This window comes from Sceloporus undulatus, chromosome 3, assembly GCF_019175285.1.
Source record: "Sceloporus undulatus isolate JIND9_A2432 ecotype Alabama chromosome 3, SceUnd_v1.1, whole genome shotgun sequence".
NCBI classification, from domain to species: Eukaryota; Metazoa; Chordata; class Lepidosauria; order Squamata; family Phrynosomatidae; genus Sceloporus; species Sceloporus undulatus.
In genome coordinates this window covers 164,114,650-164,142,002 of record NC_056524.1, presented here as the reverse complement: position 1 = coordinate 164,142,002, position 27,353 = coordinate 164,114,650, and the positions used below count along the sequence as shown (strand labels likewise).

At 39.6% G+C, this 27,353-nt stretch overlaps 2 protein-coding genes across 3 annotated transcripts in view; both read left to right on the top strand.

Moving 5' to 3' along the window:
- Positions 1-6,596, top strand: part of CCDC6 (coiled-coil domain containing 6) — a 59,465-nt gene extending 52,869 nt beyond the window's left edge. Inside the window, exons 8-9 of the mRNA XM_042458260.1 lie at positions 9-133; positions 5,015-6,596. Of these exons, the coding sequence (XP_042314194.1) occupies positions 9-133; positions 5,015-5,206 (317 nt within the window). The 3' untranslated portion in view covers positions 5,207-6,596. The remainder of the gene's footprint in view (positions 1-8; positions 134-5,014) is intronic.
- A 3,180-nt stretch (positions 6,597-9,776) lies between these two features.
- Positions 9,777-27,353, top strand: part of SLC16A9 (solute carrier family 16 member 9) — a 43,334-nt gene continuing 25,757 nt past the window's right edge. For both annotated transcript variants that reach the window (XM_042460641.1, XM_042460639.1), the window contains exon 1: positions 9,777-10,162. The gene's annotated coding sequence lies outside the window, so the exon portion shown is untranslated. The remainder of the gene's footprint in view (positions 10,163-27,353) is intronic.

Genomic DNA, 27,353 nt, shown 5'->3' with positions numbered 1-27,353 from the left:
TACTTTAGGTCTCTCATATGCAAGTCACACAGTTGGTTTTACTCCCCCAACTTCACTCACCAGAGCTGGCGTGTCTTATTATAACTCCCCAGGCCTTCATGTGCAGCATATGGGACCATCCCATGGTATTACAGTGAGTATTTTAAGGAATAAATATCACATTAAACTGCTTGTCTTTGTTTGTTGCTGTGAGGGTTTATCTATCCTATATTTCTCTTTTTACATTAACTAGGTAATATTTATTCCAAGATACAGTATAGTAAACACCTGCATTTGAAATCAGTCTTCTATAGAGGCATCATAGTGCACCATGTTGCCCAGAGTTGGTGACAAGTGAATCCCTCCTATCAGCACAGCCAATTCCAGCTGTTAATATTTTCTTTCGTACTCATGTAATCAGCTTGTTAATGACCTTCCCTTTTTAAAAAAAAGCTTGGAGAGATTTACAAAGCACAAACATTTTCAACTGTGGCAAATCCATAACAAACCTACAACCTGATAATATCAGAATAATTTAACAAGCACATCCTAAAACCAGGGATCACTTAGGGCCTGAATAGGCAAGGGAAAAAAAGCTTGCTTTCAGGCGGCTTCAGAGCACAGTCTTTTGATGACACATGCTCTGAAGCTGCCTGAAAGCCGACTTCCAGCCACTTGGCTGCCCAGTCATGAGCTGGCTACCAGGTGCTCCAGGTGCAAGGTATTTACACACCGCATGCTGCTGGAGCATCATGTAGCTGGCTTCCAGCCATGGCACAGGTGGCAAAGACAGCTTTTTGCTGGTTGAAAAAGGAGCAGCTGTTTGCCCCTCCTTTTTCAGCTGGCTTCAAGGCAAATTGGGGGCACGGTTTGTGCTTGCCACAGCCGCAATCCAGATTTGGAAGAGGCAGACTGTTTCACCTCTTAGTGTGTTAAGAACGCATTAGTACTCTGCACTTAATCCAATTTAAGCTATTTTACTCTGGTAAAATAGCTGAATTTAAAAAACTCAGCAGCTTGCTCAGTGATGGTAAAGAGAGAGAAGAGAGTAGCCTGGAAAAACTGTCTACAGTCGACCCTCTATATCCACAGATTCTTATCCACAGATTTAACCATCCAGAGCCTGAACATATTCCAAAAATTCTTTTTAGGAATAGTGGGCCATCTTAAATACGACATTTCATTTTTACAGGAATGAAAGACATGACAGACTGAAGAACAAGATCACATAGAAATACATATATTAACCCTGCAGGGAGGGGCAATCCTTCAAGAGCAAATAAAACAGTTGGTACTCCATAGAAAATCTGAAAAGCAATTTTGGCTTTAATAGTCAACAGCTCCTGGGATAACTTTCCCACTCTTTATGGGGTTTTTTTAAAGCAAATTATTTCTCCCAAATTTAGGGTTTTTTAGACTTGATGCGTTTTTCTTGTCTCCAATCTATATATTCATGGAACCATATACTCAGTACAGACATACATCATTTAACAAAACTTCTGTGCAAGAAGCTCCCCTTTATGAAGTCCTTTAGACATGCCCAGCCCCAGTGGTGTCACCGAGTGCAGTAACTCATGATGTAAACCCCACCCCCCCGGGTTGACCTTCTCCCATTATCACACCATACAGAATAATTATACCTTTAAATTACAACATCATATGCACAGCCTAAATGTATATACATATGCATAGTTTCATGTGGTTAAAGTGAAATTTCTGACCATAAGTCATAAATGACTTGAAGGCACACAACAACAACAAAGACCTACTGTAGCTATGTGTGCCTGCTTAAAGCAAGCAAGCCAAGCAGCAGCTGACTCCAGAATCCCTAACTGAGCATGTGTGAACAGCAAAAAAGAGAAGAGGGGAAAACAGATAAACCTGCATCATGAGGAGCCACAAGTGGCACAGTAGTTAAATGCTTGTACTGAAGCCACTCACTCACAAACCACAAGGTTATCGAGTACCCAGCTTGTTGTGGCAATTATCTTTCACTCTGTAAACTGCTTAAGGAGTGCTTAAATGCACTGATAAGTGGTATAGAAATATACTTGCTATTAATATTGCTATGAGCTACCCCCAGCAGGTTAAAAAAAAGGTTACTTCTAAATTTGGGCACCGAAATGGAAATTGTAGGAAAAGTGGTGACTCATGAAAGAAAGCATCATTCTTCACTGTATTTTCAGAGATGCCTTCAAATGGGTTTTAGAAGGTTTAGCTGTTTTTGCTTACTTAGGCAAGACTTATCTGACCTGGTTGTTTCCTTTCATGTGTGCACATTGTTATTTTGGAATAGAAAGTTTTCTGGAGCAAGCTGATTCGTTCTTTTTTGGGGGAGGGGGGTAGTGTAGGAACATATCCCTGTTCCTTTTATGTTATTTCCGCTGCTGGTGCCAATTTTTTAAAAAATATATTTTATTTTTATTTTATTTTTTGTGGAAGAAGTAATTCCAAGGATCACATCCACATCTATTTTGTTTACTGAGGTGTACTTTTTAATATCTAAGAGCAGTATGGTGAATCTGTGGCCCATCGTCTTCACCATTGATTGTGCTCGCCTAGATGGGAATTACCATCCAGTAACTTCTGGAAAGTTTCACATTCGCTGTATCTTATGCAGAATTAATTTTATGCTGCTGATGTCTTACTGTTCAACAACTATTTTTTATCAAGAGCAGCTGTGGTAAGACCAGGGGCCACTTTATGCCCCAGAACCCCCCAGAGGCCACATGACCTATGCCAACAATAATAATTTTTAAAAACCCAAAGTGGCTGGAAATCCATTTCTGGTTCTCAAAAATTGGTTATTTTTTATGTTAAACCATACAGGGATGCCATGCAGCCTATCTCAATGCTAGATTGTTGCACCTGGAGGCTGCAAGGAGCAGGAATTTGCACTCAATTTTTGGCCAGAGAAAGGTCAGTCTGGGGATTCTGGAGGTGTTGAAGATCACAAAAACATTCTGGGGGTGGCTGCATGAAGCCCCTTGGCTGATCTTTACCCACCCCTGAATAGTAAAAAATGGGATATGGCATTGGATATACTTTATTTTGTGTAAGGCTTACATCTCATCACACCTCAAATATTTGTTAATTCCCTGGTTTTGTTTGGGGTTTAACTTTCTGAACTCCTAGCAGTTGGGATTCTTTCAAACAATGGTATATATTGTGGGAAAGAGCAGGAAGAGGATGGACATCCCAGATGTCAGAGAAACAATTTAGGATACAAATCATTAGAATGCTGCCTTACACAATAACTGTAAGGGCTGACACAGTAAATATAATAATACTGTAATAATAATATCAGTTATGGGGAGGTGCATAGTTGAAATGTCCATATTGCATGATTTATTACTGGCATGATTTATTGCCAGTAATGGCTTGGGCAGACATTCAGAAGCTGTGTGCAGTGAAGATCTGAAGCGAACAAGTGTTATTGGACCTAACCTATGCCTTGAGGGCCTAGTGTATGCTTTATCCATGCAATCTGTATACCACAAAATGTCAGTATTCTGATTAGAATTCAAAAATATAGCCATGTTGTTCTGGAAAATCAGTACACAAAGGGATTTTGTAGCATCTTTGAGATTAATTGAAAGAATAAAGTAGGTAGCAGTGGCATCATTGGGGTACGTGGGCTACACCACACCCTAAGTGAGGTGAGACCTAAGTGGGTTTCCCCAGACATGTCTTTTGGGAGAAACAGTCTGTGGAGTTTGCCTGCGTCCCTTTAAAACACCGAAGAGATGGTGCGAGTGAGACTTAGTGGGAGGAGAAAGAAGAGGCCCCAAACTTTTTAAACAATTAAATTTTATTTTATTTTTTTAAAAATCAATTTTAAAAAGATTTTATTAAAAAATTAAAATTTTAAATTCTTATAATCTTGTCTCTAAAAACATCAAAACTTACCAGATTTCCACTTTAACCACATGAAGTTATGTGCATGTAAATACATTTAGGCTGTATGTATAATATTGTAATTTTGAAATATAATTTTAATTTTGCTAATGTCAACAATTACCATTATATTCAGTGATATATGGGAATTATGATTTATGAGTAACATTGGTACAAAAAACATTACTAAGAATTCTATATGGTGTGATGTGGGGGTGTTTACTACAACACCATGAGCTACTGCACTGAGTGATGCTGTCCCTAGTGACGCTGTGGGTTGATAGCAGGAGCTTTTGTAGACGAGAGTCTGCTTCCTCAGATGCAACTGAGGAAGTAGACTTTAGCTTACGAAAGCTCATGCTTCCATCTTCTTTCTTTCAATTTATCTCAAAGATACTACAAAAATCCCTTTTCATATTGTTCTGATTAGGTGAAATTGCCTGTGATGTGGTGCACCCATAGGCCTGAATACATGTGGTGTACACAGTGTGTGCATACAGCCTGGAGGCCCTTAATGCCAACATGATTGAATATTCAAGTGGCATTGGCTTAAAACAGTCAGGAGAGTAGCTAGTTGCCAAGCCATGGCTTAACAATTAACTGTTACTTCCTAGTTGCTTCATTGCTTGCCTTTACTTGCAGAGTTATTTCTTTTATGAATTCCTCTGTGGTATCTAACTTGGGAAAACTGTTTTGACACTAAAGAACTGCCCCTAAACTGGGTTGAAAAACCACTAATCTAGCATTCCATCGAATTCCAACCAGGCCCCAAACACATTTAAAATTCTTCTTGACAAAGACTGTTAACTTTCACCTGTTTAGAGGCATTCTCCTTCCATTTTGTTTCTCATTGTTCCAGTAGCATTTCTATTGCTCATTTTGTCTGGTGTATGCCTACACTGTTGCAGTAGCATGCAAAACGGACAGGGGACCAAGTACAGAACAGTGAAAACTCAGCATAGCTTGATTTGGGTCTCCTGTGGTTCCTCTTCTCCTGTATTGAATTTCCTTACCAAAAATAAATTTGAGTTGAAGCTGATGTGTGAAAGGTCTCAGAAGGAAAGAAGCATTTCGGCATTATCATTATCATTTTGCAACCTGTGGGCTCAAACTCTGGTTTCCATGTTTTGTTCCACAGAGGCCTTCACCACGAAGAAGCAACAGCCCTGACAAATTCAAACGCCCCACTCCTCCGCCTTCTCCAAATACACAGACCCCACTGCAGCCTGCTCCGCCACCGCCGCCACCACCTGTGCAGCCTCCAGGCCTGTCATCAGCCTCCCAGTCAGCCACTTTTCAACATTCAGTGCATCCTTCCTCTCAGCCTTAGTGCATGTGCTCAGCAAATCTGTATTCAGAGTTGGACTCATAACACAGAGCAGTTTACTATAAGCCAAAGGCTTACAATGGTATATTTGGATTTGACTTATTTGCACTGAAGTTAACTGAGGCTTCACTGTTTAATTGTGTTGTACAAGTTTGTCCAAGGGCCACCTCCAATGTTAGCACATGTTGCCTACATGGAAAGCACTTCCTGGTAGGGGGAAGAAAATCTATGGAACCTGTGTGTAGATAATCACACGAGAGGACAAAGTGGTTTCTATGGCTTTTTAAAAACAAAACAAAACATGGAAGTGTTTTCTGTGTTAAGAAGTGTGCTATATTTGCCGTTGTTGCAAAATGCAGCTGGTGTTGTGGATCTGCAACACTAATTTCAAAAATTTCCATCAGTGTTTCAGTTGAATTTACATATGTCCATTCTCCGGCTGGTTTTGTTTGATATGGCATTATGTTTTGCTGAGCTCCCAAAGCTTTATATTTTTTCCCCTGTCCCCCTCCCCACCACCCTCCAGCTTCTAGGTTTGTAAAATAAAAGGGACAGCTTTTATTATTTTTTACATGACAATTTGCATATAAAATTACAGGCATGGTCTGTATATTATGAACTCCTAGATATTACTGTGTGTTCCAAGCATAAGCATAAATCAGCACTACATTTCAGTAATAAACAAAGATAATGGCTTTTAGCACAGAAATGAAAAACGAACCCTTTAATGCCCAATCTCAGTGTAAAAAAAAAAAAGAAGAAGAAATGTATCCTTTAACTTTCAGTTAACAGCAGTGAAACATACATGGCAAAACTGTACCTTTTCTTGAGTGTGGTGCAGTTTAATGTACAATGTGGGAAGCCTGACTTGTCAAAGTATATAGAATGTATTGATCCATGGACCTTAAGAGTTGATTGTTTCATTTCTTATTCACGTTGATCTGTAAAACTGTCCGTACTGTTGTTTTCATCACAATGATCTTCTGTAAGTGTGGTTCTGCCAACAGAATTCTTGTGGCTGATTAAAGTGTGCTCTCTGATTTTCTGCTGTAGAAAGGCAATTTATATTAAAAACAAAAAAGGCTGATTTTTCCCACTTGTTTAAAATATATTAAATGTGTGATTCCCCATCTTGAAAGTCTCAACCAAGATTTTAAGCATTCAAAGAAAAATCAGAAGAGTATGATTGAAAATCCACATTATAGCAGCATATTGGTATAACAGCCGAAAATGTTGTATCGCTTGGTAGAAAGAAACAGATTACAGAGAAAGTTAGATGACAATAGCAAATGCATATTTAGCAACATAAGCCGGTACAATGTATAAAGAAATGTATTCTGAAATACATTCTTTCCATTCATTTAGCACAAATAAATTGTTTGGTTTCACTTTGCAGTGGAAGGAAGTCTCATTTTCTTTCTTCACATGGCATCTGCTTCAGCACATTCAGCAGTTCCTGCTGAATAGCTTTAACATAAAACTGAAGATTCACTTCCCCTATTCGTTTTTGGTTTATGGGACTGTAACTAGAAAATGTCATTGGTTTTACAAATGCTTTTGCAGTATACCTTAACTGCATATTGACATTTTCCAGACACAGAGAGAAACAGTAGATTCTAGCTATTTTGTGACATGCTTGCATAATTGGAATTTTTTTCAATGTAATTCCAATGATTATGAGAAGAATGCAGAAAGCAAAATCCTAACAGACAACAAGAATAATTCAACCTAAGTTATTGTACACTTCTGCTTTTCTTTGTCTTTTATAGGAGAGAGCACGTATTTAACTTACCCACTGAAATCAGCTTTGGCTGGATTATCCCTTCTTTCTAATTTCCAGTGATTTTTAATGGCATGGCCAGGCGTAAGCTTAACTCTCACACTGGAGGATCTTAGACATGCTTAAGTTGATAGAAATTGTTTTCAGTGTATCAAATGTGAAATGTTCAGCTAGGCTCAAATAAGCAGGAGTTGTTTGTTCAATATGCTGTACCATATTCTGCTCTCAATAGCCATAAGGACAAATCAAATAGCATGCTTGGCTCCTTTGTCAATGATAGCTTTACAATACAAGCCTTAGTTGTCTCTTCGTTGTTTAACCATACTTTGCCAAAAAAATTGGAACAATTGAGATTTAACAGATTTGTTGTGGAGATAAAATCTCAGAGTACAGCTTGAAATGAGTTTCATATCCTGGGTGAAAAGAGAATACTGGCTGGGGAAAATTTGCCCAATAGTCAGTGTTCAGTTACTATTATTTTCTTTGACGTTCACACATAATAAGTCAAAGAATCCTTTGTTATTTTTCACGTACACAATGTCTGGTAACCCCCACTTAGTACTTCTGCCAGTGAAAGCCAGAAACTAGCCCAGAAGCAAAAGAACCAGCATTGGGCCTCAGCAAGCTCTCCTGTTGTTGTTCTCTTCACACATCAGAATCTGAAGCCAGGCTGTATTGTTTTCAGATTCCAATATATACACTTGTCCCTCCATATTCACTAGGGGTAGGGGCACAAGGCCCCCGTGAATATGGAAAAAACACAAATAACCTCTAGGTCCTCCAGTGCAACTCTGTGGTCAACGTCCAACAGACACTGACCATAGAACTCCACTGGAGGAGCTACAAATGCTTAGTGGGGTGTTCTCTTTAGGAATCACTAGGTCTTTCAGTGCAACTTTTAGTTAAAGTTGACCATAGAGATTCACTGGAGGACCTAGATATTCCTAGAGAGAACATATTAATCAAATACATGGATAATCAAATCTGCAAATATCAAAACGACAAATATGGGGGGATGAGTGTATTTTTGTCCTGTGTCAGAAGTCTGGTTGGTTGGTTGACTGACTGACTGACTGGTTGATATTCTTCCTCTGTTCCCGAATTAGAATGCAAGATGTCTTACAACATAAGGATTTCTATGAAAACTGGATAAATTATACATATTAAAATGTGAATTAAGTTTATTACACAGTTAAAACAATATTTTTTATTTGTAGCTGTCATGCGTGCACATGGATATGTAACAGATGCAACACTAAGATTTTGACTCCTCGTTTTGAGTCCCGTAAGCAGGAAGGGTGAAGACTCCAGAGGAACTCATGACAGATAAAACAGAATTCTCCAGAATTTTGGCATATTGACATCAAAGAATGAAAATTACAAATAAATACAAATCCTTATAGTACATGCTTGTATATGTCATGGGAAGTTTAAATTTTCATTCTGCTTTTCTATCTCTGTAAAGCACTTTTACCTTGTTTCTCCAAAGAAGCTGCATATCAGTTGCAACATAGACATAATGGTATGGAACTAGACTAAAACTTTGAGGAATATCTAAGGCAGCTTAAATTTTCTAATAGTGGTCTGATGAGATTGGACATGTTCATGGTGGAAGGAGGAGGTGCTCTCTGAAATTTAAGCCCTGTATTTCAGCATTAGCAGTGCACTTCTCTTCCATATTATAGTGAATTCTCCTATTTGCTTTTTTTCTGATGTGTATCAGCCAAAACAGAGGGAGAGATGGAGTTCAAATGGAGAGCCACAGATCTGCAGTTTTGAATGTGAATGTTGAACGTGGGATTGCCAAACTACAGCTATCAGCTGCTGCACAATTTCCTCTGATGCGGCAGTTATCCTGTACTATAGACACTTCCTGTTTCAACTTGCTAAAATGTAATCCTTAATTTTAAAAAATACATATATAAGGGAGTATAACAGTGAGTGTCATCTGATCGTCTTGCCAACAGAATCATTTATGTAGTGAGAGTTAGGGTTTGAGAGGGATGGTCCAAAATACCTAAAACTGTTTTTATTTTTTTAAAGTTGAAAAAGAGAATTCATTTCATGTACCCTGTTCATTTTCCTTTGCCAGCATTGCAGTGAGAATCATTCCGTTGCTTAAAGTTAGTCCCTAAATGAAGCAAATCTTAATTTGCATGTACTTTATTTGCTCACATTCATCTTGTTATCTGAGCTTCTTAAAAACCGCCCCTCTGTCATCTCTGCTGTCAGTATTTGAAACGGAAGCTCCTTGCAAACAGAAAGGATGTAGCTACAAGCATGACAAAATGAGAGCATTGCTCTCTAAATAAGAATACCACCCCCTCTTCAGTTCCCAAATCCCTACCATTGCAAAGTGGGACACACACGACACCTAGACCTCTTATATTTGTAGTGTTTGCATTCCCTTGGGAATTTTGCTGCCCTATTCTTTGAATGCCTATGCTGTATTTCTAAACACTCAACTGAAGTTTCAAGTACTGCAATGCTTGAAATTTGGGGGCTAAAGGAACATTTTACTTAGGAGGGGCAGAATTTTTTATTTAAGGAAGGAAAGCCCTCCTCCCTCCTCCCGCTACATGTTTAGGTAACAGAAACATTTTTACTTTTTTTAAAAAAACCTTGCATAATTCTATAAAGCATCATATACACTAGAGAGGATGATAGAGTGGCCTTTCAGATTACATAGATCTCCCTCAACATGGATTGTGCTGTCTTGGAGATTTTAGGGATTGTAGTCCAAAAATAACTTTTCATTTAAAAACATTAAAAGCACATCAAATAAGTACAGCACCCACCCATTAAAGGCACCTTTCCTCAATGAGTTAATCGGTTTGTGCATTGTCATTCAGACTATTTGCTCTTTGGAATAAGCACTGTACTCTTGGAGTGGCTGCTTTTTAAGAATTTCTGTGTCATCTCTTTTGCTTGTTTGTGTACTTAAGTCTCCGCTAACTGGAGTTCTCAAACTTCCTTCCCATGAGATAATTTGGCCAGGATGCATTCATATTATTTTAACCTCCTCTTGTTAGGCTCACTTGAGTGTTTTCAGTGGCAGAACGTACCATGAGTGACAGATTGTCCACCTGGAAGCAAGAAGTCAGGCTGCTAGACCCAACTGAAGGACACCTGCTCCTGCCTTTGCCAAGGTGGCACTGCATACTTCTCTAGCTCCTAAGGTAAGATGCCATTGTTGCTGCTGCTTTGCGGGTGCAGGGGGAGGTTGTTTGGAACCTGGGAGGAGACAGAAGCAATTCTCTCTTTCCCAGCTATCTCCCATTAGAGACATTGCCTGTTTTTAATGCTGTATTAGCAATCCTGCTCTTCATTTCTCCAGCTGCGAGAAAAGCTCCATGTCAGGAATCTCCAGGAGGAAAAGCATAGCTGGCGGTATTAATAGTCCCTTGTGGAGAAGATGCATGCTGAGCTTTTAAAGCGAGGGTGGTGATGCAAATAGGTAATTTCTTAGATGTCGAGAGATTATGGGAAACCCAGCCCAGAATGGAGCTAGGCAGAGAGGAACAGGCTTTGATTCTTAACAGCTGTGAGGAGTGGAAGTCACTAAGATCAAGAAGTAACATTTGCCTCTGCCCATATTGTCCCCCCAGGTGCACATCTTTACCTTCTAGGGCAGAAAGTAAGCCAGGGTGGGGAAAACATGGGCTGTACAGGGAGCCAAGGCTGTTCTTGCAACCCCCACACATCCTCTTTACTTTTTAATTTCTTTACCCCAAATGGCTCCCATGCTCTCAAATGATTGTGCCCCTTATTGTGTCATGATGTCTGGTCATTGCTTACTTTAGAAAAAGGCCTCTCTATGGCCTAAAACAGCCCTGAGGGGTGCCAAACATGTAGCAGTTGCCCCCCACTCCACAGGGTTTTGAGTATTTTTTTAAAAGCCAAAAAGAATAGAGGTATAAAGTGTGTGGTCTTTCAAAGTCGAAGAAATGTATGGATCCCAACCTTGGGAAATTGCTCTTCCTTCATGTAACCCATTGCACGATGTGGAGAGGGGAAAACCAGAAGAGTGCTAGAGAGAAGGACTTTTGGGGAGAGCTAGGAGAGCCATGACTAAACACCGACCTCCCCTCCCTGTGCTTGAAATTTCACAAACATCCGGCTACTAGTAGTAATGCTTAGCATCTGTGTCATTCTGTGATCAAACAATCCTATATGGCTGTTGTGTAGATGAATGTTCTTTACATTAAATGGACTACTTGTACCTTTCCAGATATTGTTGGGACTGCAACTTTCATGAGCCTCCCAGCCAGCCTAGTTTATGGTGGGGTATGCTGGGGTGTATGGTCTGACAATATCCAGAGATTTGCAAGCAGATCACTCCTGCTTTCAAGCGATATTGGTAGTCAGTTTGCAGCACAAATGCTAAGTTTGCAATGGAGGTCAAATTTGAACAGCTCCAATCTTTTAGCCCCTGTCCCTGTTTACTGCACCTTACCCCTATAACAAATCATCCTTTCAAAAATAAAGGAAACAGTTTTGGATCTATATCTATTTCAAAGAGTGGTGTAGACAATATTATAGGGAACTTCTATCATCATACTCATCTTAAGTGTATGTTCATCATGTGTCTGTTGTTCTTTTGCATGTCTTCCATTATGATTTTTTAAAAAATTTTGGAAGTGGTCTCATCTTGTCTGACAAACAGACATTTCTGCCTAAAATTTCTTATACTGTTTTACATATTGATTGAGTTACACTTTTCCTGCCCTGCTTGTGGATAGTGGTAAGTATATCATTAAGACCGAATAGTATCCAAGTGGAATTAAAACAGCAAAAAGGGGAAGACAAGCTAGGGGGTGGGGTTGGCTCTATGGGGAGCTCTGTGGCACACAAGGAAGCTTATCTTTTGTCCCCTGTGTCCCATTTTTGCACAGTTTTGAATCTTCTCGCAGCACTGGTGGCACAAGCCAAACATTTCAGACAGCCTGCAGTCAGCTATTCTGGGGAGGCCTTGAGGCTGAATTGGCAGTATCCCAGGATCAGATCACTTGTTTGTTCTCTTTCCCTAATGTCTTCTGCAACAGCCTCTTAAAATCCGGAGCTTTTCCTGTAAATAAAAATGAGCTCTGTGGAGAAAAAGTAACAGATACTTGGGGGTTGTGCAGATGTTCCTTGATTTGAGAAATGACAGCATGCTTATACCTTCTTACAGCATAGAATAATGTTTATCTCCAAGTTGTACAATCAGGACTGGAGAATCCAGCACACATAACAAAAGTTTGATAATACAACTAAAATACACTTATTTATGTGCAGATTATACATGCACTAGATAGTACAGTTTGGCTACAATTGTGTTGTTTAAGCTAATGAATCTCCTGAATTAACCCTCCAGCTTTGTTGTTGTTGTGTGCTTTCAAGTTGTTTCCTTCTTACAGTGACCCTAAGGTGGACCTATCACAGGGTTTTCTAGTGCTGACAGTGTGTGACTTGCTCGAGCTCATCCAGTGAGGTTCTATGGGCGAACAGGGAATCAAACCCTGATCTTTAGAGTCGTCATCCAGTGCTCAAACCATTACACCATGCTGGCTCTCTAAGCCAGCTTTAAAGAATGCCATGTTATTCTGTGCCTCTGCTCAAAGCCAATATAGAAACAATTGCTCTTTAGCCCAGGTGATAGATTTGAGTTTTAAGGAGGCTTTTGCTTCCAATAGACACTTGCCAGGCTGTACTTGGGTAAATATACCCAGCATTAACAACACAGTTGAAAAGCTGCCACTGCTATTAATACAAAATAGGTTTGAGCCAGGGGAAACCCAGACCTCAAAGTCCATCCTAGAAGCTTCTTGGTAACCAGGAATGAAACCCTGCAGCCCCTGTTGCCAAGAGGCCTGAGCCAAACAACACATATTTCAGTAGCCATAACCAAACTGCAAGATGCTTTATAGTTTAGATTAGGCCGCATCTATTAATATGTGTGTGTATGTGTGTGTGTGCGCACACACACACACAATATGGAAACAGATTGTTTAAAAATATTAAAAGAAAAACAAGGAACAAAAAAACAACAACCACAGAACAGGACCAATTACAAAGCTATATGGTGGCATACCGCAAAGAAGCTGAATAGGTTGGATTGTCTATTTACTATATTTTATATTTTGTGATTTTAGATTGTATGCCAACAGCAGGTTTTATATTGTTTTGATCACTCTGTAAAGTGCCGTGCAAAACGTACAGAGCTATATAAGTAAGCACTAATAATATTTAACATTAACATTAATATTTAACGATACCAAAAGCATAGCATGAATTTCCTAGTAAAGAAGGATTTGACACCGTGGGACCAGCAGAGATAAAATGCAAGCTCCCAGTGGAAGTACAATTGCAGGCTCTTCCTTTGACCAGTGAAGAGGTTATACACAACTGATCAATCAGGACCCTCATAGGCCCAAACATTCTAGTTGTTTGGTATTCAAAATGGGACTTTCCCCACCCCAGGTGAAATCGTTCTGTCACTGAGGAGAAGAAATTAGAACATCCTTGTACCAATCCTAAATAAGATAACACAGGCATCTTAAGCCTTAGGTTATCTAGCCGGAACCTTCTTGAAGGCTATGGGCCCGCTGACTAGCACAAAATGGAATCTGTCAGGAAGGTATAGAAAACTCAAAAGGATGGGATTTCTTCACAGGGACAGCAAGATCTTCACAAACACAACTGGCATATTTCCACACCTCATTGTGTAAACTCCATTTTGCGTGTTAGCTGTGCAGCTAAGGGTCACCATCAGGTCAGATGTTTAGTCGTTTGGGGTTTTCCCCTATTCCCCTGATTTCTTTTATGAGACAGTGCTGAAAAGTTCTCAGCTGAACCCACTTCTCAAAATCTGAGCATAATTTTGTCACCTTAGCTAGTAAAAAAGTTATTTTGTATTTTAAACTACCAATTTGCAGGATCGTAGCTATGGTTTCTGGATTTTCAGATCATTGATAGATCCATGTCACCGAAAAGTGCAGAATGTTCAAGTGCAAAACTTTGGACTGTCATAAAGTTCCTGCAGAAGAAAACTCCAAGGAAATCAATGAGTGTATGATTTAAACACTGAGTGACAAGTGCTCATCATACTCAACTGTGAAGAAGCATTGTGCCAACTTGCAGCATGAAGATTTCGAGACGGAAAGGCAAAGTCTGGGAGGCCTTCAACAATGTCAACTCCTGAAATTGTTGAGTGTGTTCATGACCTGATTTTGGGAGATTAGCGAATCTCGGCTAAAACAATTGCTGAGACACCAGAGATATCCTGGGAACACAATGGGTTGATAATTCATGAGCATTTGGCTATGCAGAAACTGTCAGTCAAGTGAGTGCCAAAATATTTGAATGCTGACCAGAAACTAAATTGAGTAGGTACCTCCAAGTTGATTTTGCATCATTTAGAACAATCTATTGATATTTTGGAACAACTCATCTCTGTTGATGAAACATGGTTGCATTACTATGATCACAGACTCATAGAGTTGAAGGAGACCACAAGAGCCATGTCCAACACTTTGCCATGCAGAAATACCACAATCAAAGCACCTCCAACAGATGGCCATCTAACCTATTTAAAAACCTCAAAAGAAGGAAAATTTGGCACATTTTGAAAAAGCATATTCTCACTATTAAACAGCTCATACTGTCAGGAAGTTCTTCCTAACGTTTAGATGGAAACTCTTTTCCTGTAGTTTGAATCTAAGATTCAGAGACCAAACAACAGTATTTGCAGTGGCAGCACTCAGATTCTCCACAGCCAAATAAATTCAAGACTCAGAGCTCAGCAGGAAAGGTCATGGCCACAGTCTTTTTGGGATAAAGAGGGTATTTTGATGACCAACTATCTTCAGAAGGCCCAAACAGTTAATGCAGAATACTGTTCTAACTTGCTGTGCTGCTTAAAGAAGGCAGTGAAGGAAAAATGGCAAGGGAAGTTGCAGAAAGGTGTTCTCTTTAGGTAGGACAATTACCTGCCCACAGGGCTGGCAAGTCAATTGATGTTATGAAGAATTTGAGGTTTGAATGCCTAGCCTACCCACCCTATTTACCACCTCTTGCTCCAACTGACTATTTCTTGTTTCCAATCCTTAAACAGACTTTGAAAGGAAGGAAATTTTCAAATGATTTGGAGGTGATAACCAGAGCAGAGCAGTGTTTCAGTGACCAGACATCGGAATTATTTTGGAAAGGTTAAAGAAACTTGAGAAACAATGTGCCAAGTGCATCAAACTTCAGGGTGAATATGTAGAACAGCATGTACAGTAAGTTTCATGGGTCTAAGTTGGGTCAAGAACTTGGTAGGGTTGAGAATATAACAGCACCCATTTATACTATCTAGCTCAGAGACCAGATGTTGGACTAGAATACCTGTCATCCTTCACCATTGGCTTATGTTGGCAACGGCTATTGGGAGCTGCTATTCAACAACATGTGGAGGAGTTCATGATTCCCATCTCTGATTTACTCTGGTGAAAAGTTCTAAAAAGCTTGAAAACTTTTCTCATAACTTATGGGATCCTAATATACTCCGCTATGATTATTTTTATTTTCAGTATGGCGATAGGCATTTTTTGCTAGTTTATATTCAGAAACACACATCTTCTACTAGTTTAAAGAGAAGCAGAAGAGAATTATGCATGTTCTTCAACTAGAGTTCTGTAAATCTGCCACTGCTGAAAGAGTGGAAACACAATTCTGGATTAGATGTGCACTGACCTCATCCACTAAGATAGTTCTTGTTACACAACATTGTCTGTTATGTTCCCAGTTCATGCATGAAAATAAATCCTATACTAAACAAACAAATCACAGTGTATCCTGCAAGCCATTTTATTCCCTCTTCTCCCCCAATGTATGTGCATGCAGAGCAGCTACAAAGTGCAGGTACAAGTGAATTATGGCCAGCCTTTAGCCTTGAATGGAGGTTTCAAGTCTTTCTCTTTATTACCAGCTCCTTTTGCCAACTGGATTTTGTTATTTCAACTTGTCTAAAAATATCTAATATAGTTTAAGAGGACATGTTTCCTTCTGTTTATACAGAGACTTTGTTAGCAGATTTTAATGAACTGCAACTGCCTTACCAATTATATTTAAATAAATGTCTGTTTTTCTTTTGGGTCTTTCCAAAATAAGCATATTAAAGAAGCAAATCGGTTGAAAGGCACTGCATTCCTAAAGGTATTAAGGACTGTTAGGATTATTATTTGCAATTCTCCTGATTTTACTCTCTCTCTCTCTCTCTCTCTCTCTCTCTCTCTGTGTGTGTGTGTGTGTGTGTGTCTTTCTGTTGTGTTCAGTTAATCATGGATTATTTCAATGTTTAGTTCAAGACTTTTCAAACTGTTGGAAAAAGCTTGCCAAAGTAGTGTTAATCTTGACTTTTGCCAGATGTTGTTCTTTATTGCTTACCCAACCTTGTCCTTAATTTGAGACCTTTTTTACTTATGCATGTACCCAAAAAGCATTGTACATCATTTCTGGGATTGTAGAATGTTCACAGTGCAGATGGCGCAGAAGGATCTCATGTTTGAATCCTCCTGAAACAAACAAACAAAAAATCCCTGTTTATGGAAACCTAGCAATATTCATGGCATGTTTCTAGTCTAACCTTCTCCCTCATGGGTTAATATTCTATTTGTCAGAGTTTATAAAAGGCATCCTGGTAACTGATGTCACTCACCTCTGCTCTTTTAGCTACAGCCAACTCCCAAGAGAATCCTAACCCATAAACTATACACATGGGATTAAATCAAATGTTATCATCAGGCCCTTTCACACGGCACAATTGTAGCAGTATGATACAGTGATGTAGACTAACGTAGACTGACTTAGATTTGACTTACCAGTAGATTCAAGTTGCTTCAATTATTCAACTTGAACTCGAATCGGTAATAAATGATGTACTGACTTGACTCAATTAAAAATTATATATTTTTAACATTGGATGGGGGTCTCTTCCCCCTTTTGTTCAAGAAGCATCTGACTAACATTCCCACTCCCTTATGTGAAGCATCTCCATTATGATAGGCAGAACATGGTCCCTGTCACAATCCCTCCTTGCACCGGAGGTTACTCACATGAAGGGAATGGCAAAAATATCAGTCAGCTCCTTCTTGAACAAAAACGGAAGAGATCTCCATCGATCACAGTGGCTGCTGACCAGAAAGAGGAGACTGAGGGACTGACAGTTCCTATTTATCCTCTAAATGTGTGGATGCATAGTGAACATGAATACAAAACAGTCACAAATGTGGAACTTTTTCAGTTATAAAAAGAGACAAGTTGCAATTTACAAAGTCAATTATATGTGTATATATCTTACATCAAGTTGCATGTGTTATTGTTGTTGTTCTTGCTGTATGCTTTCAAGGCATTTCTGACTTGCAACAACCCTAAGATAAAGCTATCCCAGAGTTTTCTGTGGCTGAGAGTGTGTGACTTGCCAAGGTCACCAAATGGGTTCCCATGGCCGAGGGGGGAATAAGAGTTGTAATCCCAACGCTCAAATCACTACTACACCACACTGGTTTACATTTCTGTTTGTTGTTGTGTGCCTTCAAGTCATTTCTGACTATGGCATGTGATCTTCCTCTCTAAACTACCTTATACCTTTCCTAGCATTATTGTATTTTTAATTATTCCTTTTCATCATGCTTTGACCAAAGTATGACAGCCTTAATTTCATCAGGCTTCCAGAGAGAGTTCAGGCTTGATCTGTTCTAAGATGTGTTTGTCTTCTTGACCATCCAAGGTATTCTCAGTGCTCTTCTCCAGCACCACATTTCTAATAAGTTGATTTTCTTTCTATCTTTTTTTTTATTATTGTCCAGCTCTCACAAGTGGATATAGTGATGGGGAACACCATGGTTTTGGACAATCCTCATGTTAATGTTCAGAGTTATGTCAATATTTTATGATGTTGTCCAGCTGCCTTTCCCAATCCTAGTCTTTTTCTGAATTCTTGACTGCAGTCTCTGCCCTGATCAATATTTGTACCAAGGTATAGGAACGCTTGACTATTTAAATTTTCTTGTTGTTTAGGATTAATTTTTGTAGATTTTCTGTGGTTATTCCCCACCCACCCACCCTTTATGTTCAGCATTAAGCCTATCTTGGCACTTTCCTCCTTGACCTTCTTCCGTAATTGCTCCAGATCTTTATTTGTTTCTGCTAGCAATTGCTATCGTGACCATGTTTCTGCCTGTCAACAATGGAGATTCTTCCCATAAGGGAGTGGGAATGTTAGCCAGCTTCTTCTTAAACAAAGGGGGAAGAGACCCCCATCGATCGTTAAAAATATACAATACTTAATTGAGTCAAGTCAGTATATCATTTATTACTGATTCAAGTCCAAGTTGAATAATTGAAGCAACTTGAATCTAAGTCACTTCTAAGTCAATCTACTCAAGTCTACATCACTGAATCATACTGCTACAATTGTTTCTGCTGTCGTGTCATCTTCATATCTTAGGTTGTTGATGTTGCTTCCTCTTATCTTCCCTCCTTCTGCCTCTGAGTCCAGGCCTGCGCTGCCTATGATATTTTCTTCATATAGATTGAATAAATAGGGTGATAATATGTGTCCTTACCTGATCCATTTGCCAGTTGGGAACCATTCTGTTCCTCTGTATTCTGTTCTGACGGTAGCCTCTTGTCCTGAGTACAGGTAATGCATCAGGACAATCAGATGTTGTAGCATGCACATTTCTCTAAGCACGAGCCATAGCACTGTATGATGAATGTAGTCAAAGGCTTTGTTGTAGTCAATAAAGTACATGCAGATTTTCTTCTAAAATTCCCTGGTATGCTCCATTATCTGACATACGTTTGAAATGTGGTCCCTAGTGCATCTTCATTTCCTGAATCCAGCTTGGACCTCAGGGATTCCACGCTCAATATATATGGTAGAGTCTTTGTTGCAGAATTTTTTGAACACGACTTTGCTTGAATGGGAAATTAGCTCTATGATTCTGTAATTGCTGCAATCTTTTGTGTCTTTTTTTTTTTTTTTGTAAATAAGAATATATATTGATTACTTCCAGTCTGTGGGCCACTGCTATGTTTTCCATATTTGTTGGCAGATTTTAGTTAAAACTAAATTTGACTTTGTCTCTGTGTCTAACACTGTTCTACGTCGAGCAGTTGCTCCTTTTGCCTCTCTGACTGAGGGTGAGATGGAAGAAGGCTTTCCTGCCATGTGTTAAAGAGGGAGTTATTGGACATTATTAAGTGATCCAAAGATTTAATGGGATTTTTACAGGCAGGAGTCCTCTGGAAACCTTGTTAAAACAAACAAACAAAAAAAATTATAACGTTGAAATGTATCATGTTTTCCTCCATCCTGAATATTTTGCTTGTGAACAAATAAATGTTCTGCTTAATGGTGCTTTCTTATGCGGTATTTACATTTAGGATAGCAAGCATTAGATTTCATTTCATATCTTTCCATCCTTTCCAGGAAAGAAATAATTGTGCGATCAGATTTCTTTACCTCTGAGTGACTTAACCTACTTCCAAGTCCCACTAAGATAATCATTGCATGTACAGTATTAGTTTTGAAACCAGCATTTGATATTTAGTTTAAGTGAGATGTGAGCATATGTAACTAAAAGAGAGGTAAAATATTTTTTCTGGATCAGATTTGTTCTGGATAGAGGGGTCATTTATTATCCTGGGGATTATCATTTAATTATCTTAAAGACTACAGAGAAGACTGGTTTGTGCCTCTTAACATTTGCTAGAGACAGGGAACTGACAAGATTCAGTGTGCAGACTGGAGTATTATCTGGAGACTGTATGTGTGTGTGTGTGCCTTCAAGTCACTTGTTGACTTGTGGTGACCCCATGAATTTCATGGGGTTTTCTTAGACAAGGAATCCTCAGAGGTGGTTTTGTTAGCTCCTTCCTCTGAAAAACACAGTTGGCTATTTTTTCTTATTTGTCATTCTGCCAGATACGTATAACCTGGTACAAAGTACATGTATCCATTTCCTGCACATTGTAAATGGATATATTTAGTGCCCCACATTTTAATGTAATTATGACTGTGTGACACCTTCATGTTTGACAGTGTAGAAATAGTTGTAGTTGGGGTAACACTGCCAAATACTAAATGTGAAATTAGAATTGTTTCCTCAGTTACTTGGGTTATTCGCCCCACCATACATTCTGCCATGAGAAGTCAGGATAATATACACTGAAGTTTAATACTGGATTCCACATAAGAAAGCCTGGAAAAGGCATAAAATATCCACAATTTCTTGCTGGTTCTTATCTGTTGCCCTTGCATCAAGTTTACACTAATGCCTTTTTTGCCAAAAAATAAAATAAAATCCAGTTTATGAATATGAACTAGGCAGGTGGCTGTGCTTCACTTTTTTCCAAAGGTGACTTGATTTCTGTATTTGTGTTATCACCAATTCAGTTGTTAATAAAATTAAAATGATCCCAAGGAATTGTTTAAAGTCCTGCACAGTAATGGTATCATGCCATGTTCCAGAATGAATATTGCTTACTTACTTTCAATACCAAATAGAGCATGATTCAGGCAAATCTAATCGTCTGTAAGATCCATTGTTTTAATAGGTTATAGCATTTATATACTAACATACATTCATTTGAATTTTTAATATACTGCATGCTCTTGTAAAAGTTCAAGGTGGCTCATGAACAAAGAACAGAGCAAGAGATAAGAGCAGCTAAGGCTTCAGCAATAAAATATAATTAAAAAGCTGTAATGTATGCCCCATTCAGGTCTTTAAAGACCAAAGGTTGATTTAAACAGGAATGTTTTAATGCTGTAGCATAAGACCATTGAAGGAGGAGCAAAGCAGGTCACTGTGGGACAGAGTTCCGATATTTTGGAACAGCAAGCTTTGGGGAAAGCCCCCTTCCAGTTCCTCCTTCTTATCAAACATGAGTTTGGAACCAAGATAAGGCCCTCTGTAAATTATCTTAAAGTTCAGAAAGGGACAGAAATTCTATTTAACTCACTGAGACTTACTTTGAGTAAATCCAATGGAAGTTTAATTCACTTCAGCCTGCAATATGTATTTTTTAAAAATGTTTACTAGAAATATAACAGAATATTTCCCTGGCCATTGAGAATTTCAGTGTATTGTGATTGTGAGTATAAAAATGTTCCACAACCAAAGGAGCAATGACCTATAATCCTTTCAGGGCCCTATGTGAAAGAAAGCATAAAAACTGTCACACAGGTTGCTGTGCTTTTTCAGAGGCTGGGTAAATGCACTCCCAAACCATCATTCCAAAAGCACAAACATATCTCTCACTCTTGCTTTTGACTTGGCAGGTGGGAAGCTAAGTGGCAATAGGGCAACAAGTGAGCTTAAGGCCTTGGTTCCTGCGGCACAACTGGTTGTGCTACTGGAGGATCCAGCATAACTGCACTATGTTAAAAATTTGCAGGATCTTGGCCTTTGTATTTGCAAAATACACTGTTTAATAATACTACAGCAGCCAGTGCCACAAAACACAAGGTGGAATACAATAAAATAAAATAAAAATCTAGAAGGGAATGCCATAATCACAAAAAGTCAGTGAAACAAATCATGCCAGACAAATCTGATCTCTTTTTTTGATAAAATTACTAGCTTGATAGATGAAGGGAATGCCATAGATATAGTATATCTTGATTTCAGCAAGGCCTTTGACAAGGTTCCCCATGGCATTCTTGCAAACAAACTTGTAAAATGTGGGCTAGACAAGGTACCTGTTACATGGATTTGTAATTGGTTGACTGGCCGAACCCAAAGGGTACTAAACAAAGGCTCCTTTTCATCCTGGAGAGAAGTGACCAGTGGGGTCCCACAGGGCTCTGTCCTGGGACCAGTGCTATTCAACATCTTTATCAATGACTTGGATGACAGTATTGGGGACATAGTTATTAAATTTGCAGATGACACCAGATAAGGACAGAATCAAAATTCAAAATGACCTGAATAGACTAGAAAGCTGGGCTAAAGTTAACAAGATGAAATTCAACATGGAGAAATGTAAGGAACTGCACTTAGAGCGGAAAAATGAAATGCACAGATATAGGATGGGGGACAGATGACTGAATGAAACTACGTGTGAAAGGGATCTAGGAGTCCCAAGCAGACAAGTTGAACATGAGTCAGCAGTACAATGCGGCAGCTAAATAAGCCAATGCAATTTTAGGCTGCATCAATAAAGGTGTAGTGTCTAGATCAAGGGAAGTAATAGTGCCACTATATTCTGCTTTGGTCAGGCCCCACCTGGAATACTGTGTCCAGTTCTGGGCACCACAATTCAAAAAGGATGTTGAGAAACTGGAGTGTGTCCAAAGGAGGGCGACTAAAATGGTGAAGGGTCTGGAAATCATGCTTTATGAGGACCAACTTAGGGAGCTGGGGATGTTTAGCCTGGAGAAGAGGTTAAAAGGTGATATGATAGCCCTGTTTAAATACTTAAAGGGATGTCATATTGAAGAGGGAGCAAGCTTGTTTTCTGCTGCTCCAGAGACTAGGACCCGGAGAAATGGATGCAAGCTCCAGGAAAAGAGATTCCACCTCAACATTAGGAGGAACCTCCTGACACTAAGGGCTGTTCGACAGTGGAACCAACTCCCTCAGAGTGTGGTGGCGTCTACTTCCTTTGAAGTCTTTAAACAGAGGTTGGATGGCCATCTGTCAGGTATGCTTTGATTGAGAGTTCCTGCATGGCGGGGAGTTGGACTGGATGGCCCTTGTGGTCTCTTCCAACTCTATGAGTCTATGAGACAAACAGGGGTACCCCACAGTAGCCACAAGACAGATACAAACCAGATAATACCTACCACAAGATAACACAGACAAGAAAGGGAAAGCTTGCGTCTGTCAGACCATATTCATAGAAAACATGCTACAATCAGGCAAAAGCTGTAGGAATCTACTAACTATACCATAAATATCCCAGCCTCACCTCTGGAATGTGGTTGCAGACAACTGATCTTTCCGGAGGTTGAAACCTGCTTTGGTCTTGACTCAATTTGTCTGATTCCAAGACCTTTGAACCCTGCTTCCATGGTCTGACTTTGCTAACAATTATCTTTTGGATTTGACACCTCAATTGATTGTCTTCCCCTGCTAACTAGGACTGCCTTGACTGTAAAAACTCTATAAACACTGGGCTGGGAGCTCTGCTAAGACAGCTTTACGATCCTACAGAATTCATTGCCCTGGCTGAATGCTGAGACAGGACAGTGAGCACCTCTGGCCACCTGGTGACGGGTGACCAAGCAGTTTTGGGGAGCTCTGGGTGCCCCACAGCCACTGTAGCCACCTCCCCTCCTCTGGCAACTTAGTAATCCTACATGTTCATCTGCCCTGGATACCATAGCAGCCATGAACTGCTGCTGTTTGCACCCCTGCATATGCTGTGCTGTATTTTGGGGTCCTCATATTTTCATATCTTTTATCTGGAGAGAGCATGCTTTTCAGTGAACACTAGGTCAGGTTCCCAGGAGAAAAGGAATGTGTCCTGAGGCTTGTGTATATCGGGGTAAACAAGACCATCACATTTAAATGCATAAATTAAGTAAGCCAACTTCTCAGCCCACTCCCTGTTGTGTCCCCAGTCAAACTTCCCTGTTCATCCATCGCAGGGATATCCTGATGCAATCACTGTTTTTGTCACACTAAAATTAAAATCATCGAGTCCAGAAGCTCATTGTTGATTCCTGAGAGAAGACATTGAGCCTTTGTTACATGGCAACATAGCCCATCGCTTGAGGCTAGTTTTTAGGTATAAATATGTGCAAAACCTAGCCTCTGCACACACCGACAACATACACATTTGCATATGTTCTGTGTTTCTCTCAGAGTCTCAACCACTCTGCTCCAGCTTTCTGTGTTCTATTCATTGGACAGGTAATTGCAAACCCCTAAAACTCCACTATCTTGTTTCCATATTTCCATTTTGGTTAGCTCTGCATGCTGTGTCTATCTGAATTGCTAACGTGTGTGTGATTGCATTCTGCATTTTCCTAAGTAAAACCTTAATTCACCCAAACTTGGAGTCTTCCTCAGGTAGTACTGGCATAAACAGGTGTGAATGGTCTAAAGCAGTGGTTCTCAACCTTCCTAATACCACAACCTTTTAATACAGTTCATCATGTTGGGTGACCCCCCCCTCCAGATAGAGGAATGGTGTCTTGGTTCCTAAGACCGTAGGAAATATGTGTTTTCCAGTGATCTTAGAGACCCCTGTGAAAGGGTTGTTAGACCCCCAAAGGGCTCACGACCCACAGGTTGAGAACCGCTGGTCTAAAGGTTATTCAAGCCTCTTGCAAAAGCTAATTTCCCCAATGTAAAGTAGTACTGTTAGTGGAGACTCCCCTGAGTCCGCCATCAGTTCTTTGGGTAATTCTGCTTGCAGAAGATTGATGTCTCCTCAATCTTCTTCTTGGGAGGGGAGGCAGTAGCAGCAGTTGTATAACTGATTTCCCAACTGCTTACGCCTTCTCTTCATCTGCTGGAAAGTATTGGTGTGAAGCAAGTCCTCCAAAGTAGTGCTTTTTCTCTGAGCCTTGGCCAAGAGTTTGAGCCCGTGAGTGAGTGAGTGAGTGAGTGAGTGAGTGTGCAGGGAGTGAGAGATAGGCCGGACCTAAGCTTGAGCTCTTGGCCAAGGCTCAGAGGGAAAGCACTGCTTTGGAGGACTTCATCTCATTTACTGCTGCTAGCAGCTTTACCTGCTGTGGTGAGGAAGCTGGCAAATTCTAGCTAGATCCAAGAAGGCTGAGCCTCCATCCTTAGAGAGTAAGGGCAACATTTTCCATCTGTCTTGCAGCCATTTTGAGGAAGGCCAGGCCAAATAATACGAAAACAACATTAAATGATATAAAAAGCTTCAGATTTAGTCCATGCTTGATTTAATGTTAATAAACGTATTTACTGCTTTTCATTTATCAAGAATCCAATTACCTGCGCTATCAAGCACCTGCAAATAAAACAAGCATCAAACTATATAGCTTATTTTCATCTTTACTCTGCTGACGGATGAAATAACTATTGGCCCTTTCACACAAAACAAGTATTGCATAATACAGTATAGCACAACAAGTCGAGAAAATACATGAAAGTTTTGTAGAGCAGTTGAAAGATACCATATTAAGAGCGCAGGTTGGAAACATTTAATACTAATTAACATAATATGAGACAATGAGTTACCATAGTTCATTTTCTATGGGCAGGTAAGGTTATCTTCAAGCTTCTTATTTAGCGTGAGCAAATTCATGATCAGCAAGATGGGTTAAATTTTAACTGTTAATAGACAATGTTGAGAATCTGTGTGGTACCTCATCTTGGTAAAACTCTACATAACCTGGTTTTACTGTTGCTGTTTTGCCTTATCTTTCCTTCCTACAAACTTGGAAGATAGTGAACTTTGAGCAGAATGGTATGCCTTCATTTACTGGTGATACTTCTGCCAGGTCCTCACAAGCAGAACTGAGATACAAAGGAAGTGATAGCTTAGGAATAACCCTGTCATTCTCTGTATTACTGGAGAAAAACAATGTGCTTAATAGAATTACAATATAGCCACATATCTAGCTACCTGCTTCAGCTATTTTAATTATTGAATACAGGCTAGGAAACATAGTTTCAAACTCCAAATGACTGATATATGACTTTGTCCTTTACAGCTATTTTCAGAATGGGACAAATATATATTGCTTTAAGCCAGTTCATCTTTGTTTTTAGACATAATTACCACTGTAATCAGCAAAGATGCATTTATTGAAACACCATTTTATTAAAAAGTATGTATTCAAGGTAGGAATGCTTGAATCGCAAGCACACAAATCTAGTATATATGGCAGTGATGGCGAACCTATGGCACGCGTGCCAGAGGTGGCACTCAGAGCCCTCTCTGTGGGCACATGTGCCATCGTCCCAGCACAGAGTTTGCCAGGGTTTGTTACTAGAAAGCCAGAGGGACATGGCACTTTGCAATAAATAAGTGGGTTTTGGGTTGCAGTTTGGGCACTTGGCCTCGAAAAGGTTCACCATCAGTGCTATATGGCTTAGGTCCAGGTTATTTGAAGGACTGTATGTGCCCATTAGAACACTAAGATCATCAGGCACTCTTTTGATGTAAGTAGAGCTCTGGAACCACCTCACTAGGGTTTTAGAGTCCAGGGATGGAGAAGGACTCTGCCTTTGAGGCAGATCTGGGAGCACTTGGGTTTGTATGTCAGAAGATGATGGGATGGTGAGCTACCCAGCCCATTGGATTGCCCCTGACCCTGGTTTTATGTATTTTACCCAGAAGAAGGCTGGAGAGGTAGTCAAGGGATGATACCTGGCCTCAGCCGAGCCTCCATCAGTTTGCTCCATCTCTTGTGGCCTTCCAGGATTGAAATATTAATTAGGTCAATAATATGGCCCTTGTTAACCCCGTTCCTGGTGTCAGGTCTCATTATTCCATGGAAGGTCACCAAAATATTTTTGTATTGAGCTCCTGAATAATTGCTTCTGAGTCTATGTAACTGAAATGGCATCAGCAACAATGACATTTTTGAAAAATCAGTCATGTGAGAGAGAAAATTATATAATAAAAGTGCTTCTCAATAAACAACTGACAAGTTATGAGCAATCAAATAACTATTTCCTACAAGTTGAAAACTGTTACTGAGTTTAGGGAAGTGGGGGGGGGGGGATAAAGAGAAAAGGAATTCCAGGTAAACTACCTACTGAAGTGTAGAAATGCATGCTATCCCAGCAGAAAGCCACAGAAGTTTCTAACTATAGTTGGCACATGTCAAGTTTGTACATGTATTTTATATTAAAGTACTAGTTTTTATTTTTCAAATTTTTAATTTTCACATTCGTAATTGCAGTATTATCTTCCTGGCAGATGTTGCACAAAAAATTAATCCCAGGGAAAAAAATTCAGACGTTCCAAGCATGGTTACTACCAACTGGTTCATTCAAGAATCCACTTGTTATATGCACCCTAAGTCACTGGAATTGAAGGGTGCCAAGTTTTTAATTGTATAAAACATAATTTGGAGAAAGTTTATTCTTAAAACCTTTATGTGTGTTCCTTTCTTTTTCTTCCATCTTTTCCTCTTCCACTTTTTCTTCCTCTTCTCTTGTATCTCAGTGCTGTCTCCATGAACTGGTTGACCTTTGCCAAATTCCCATTTTTCAGTCTGGCTGGAATTGAGCAATCAGTAAATAACACTATAATCTTGGCAGGCATATGGATGATGTCCTTAAGGCACATAGATAAGTACTAAGGGGACCCTTCATCCGACCCTAAATGCACCAACTATATCTCTTGTTGAAAGCAGCAATTTGCTGATCCTTGTCCTTAGAAAATTATGGTCCCTTTTTAGACTTTTGA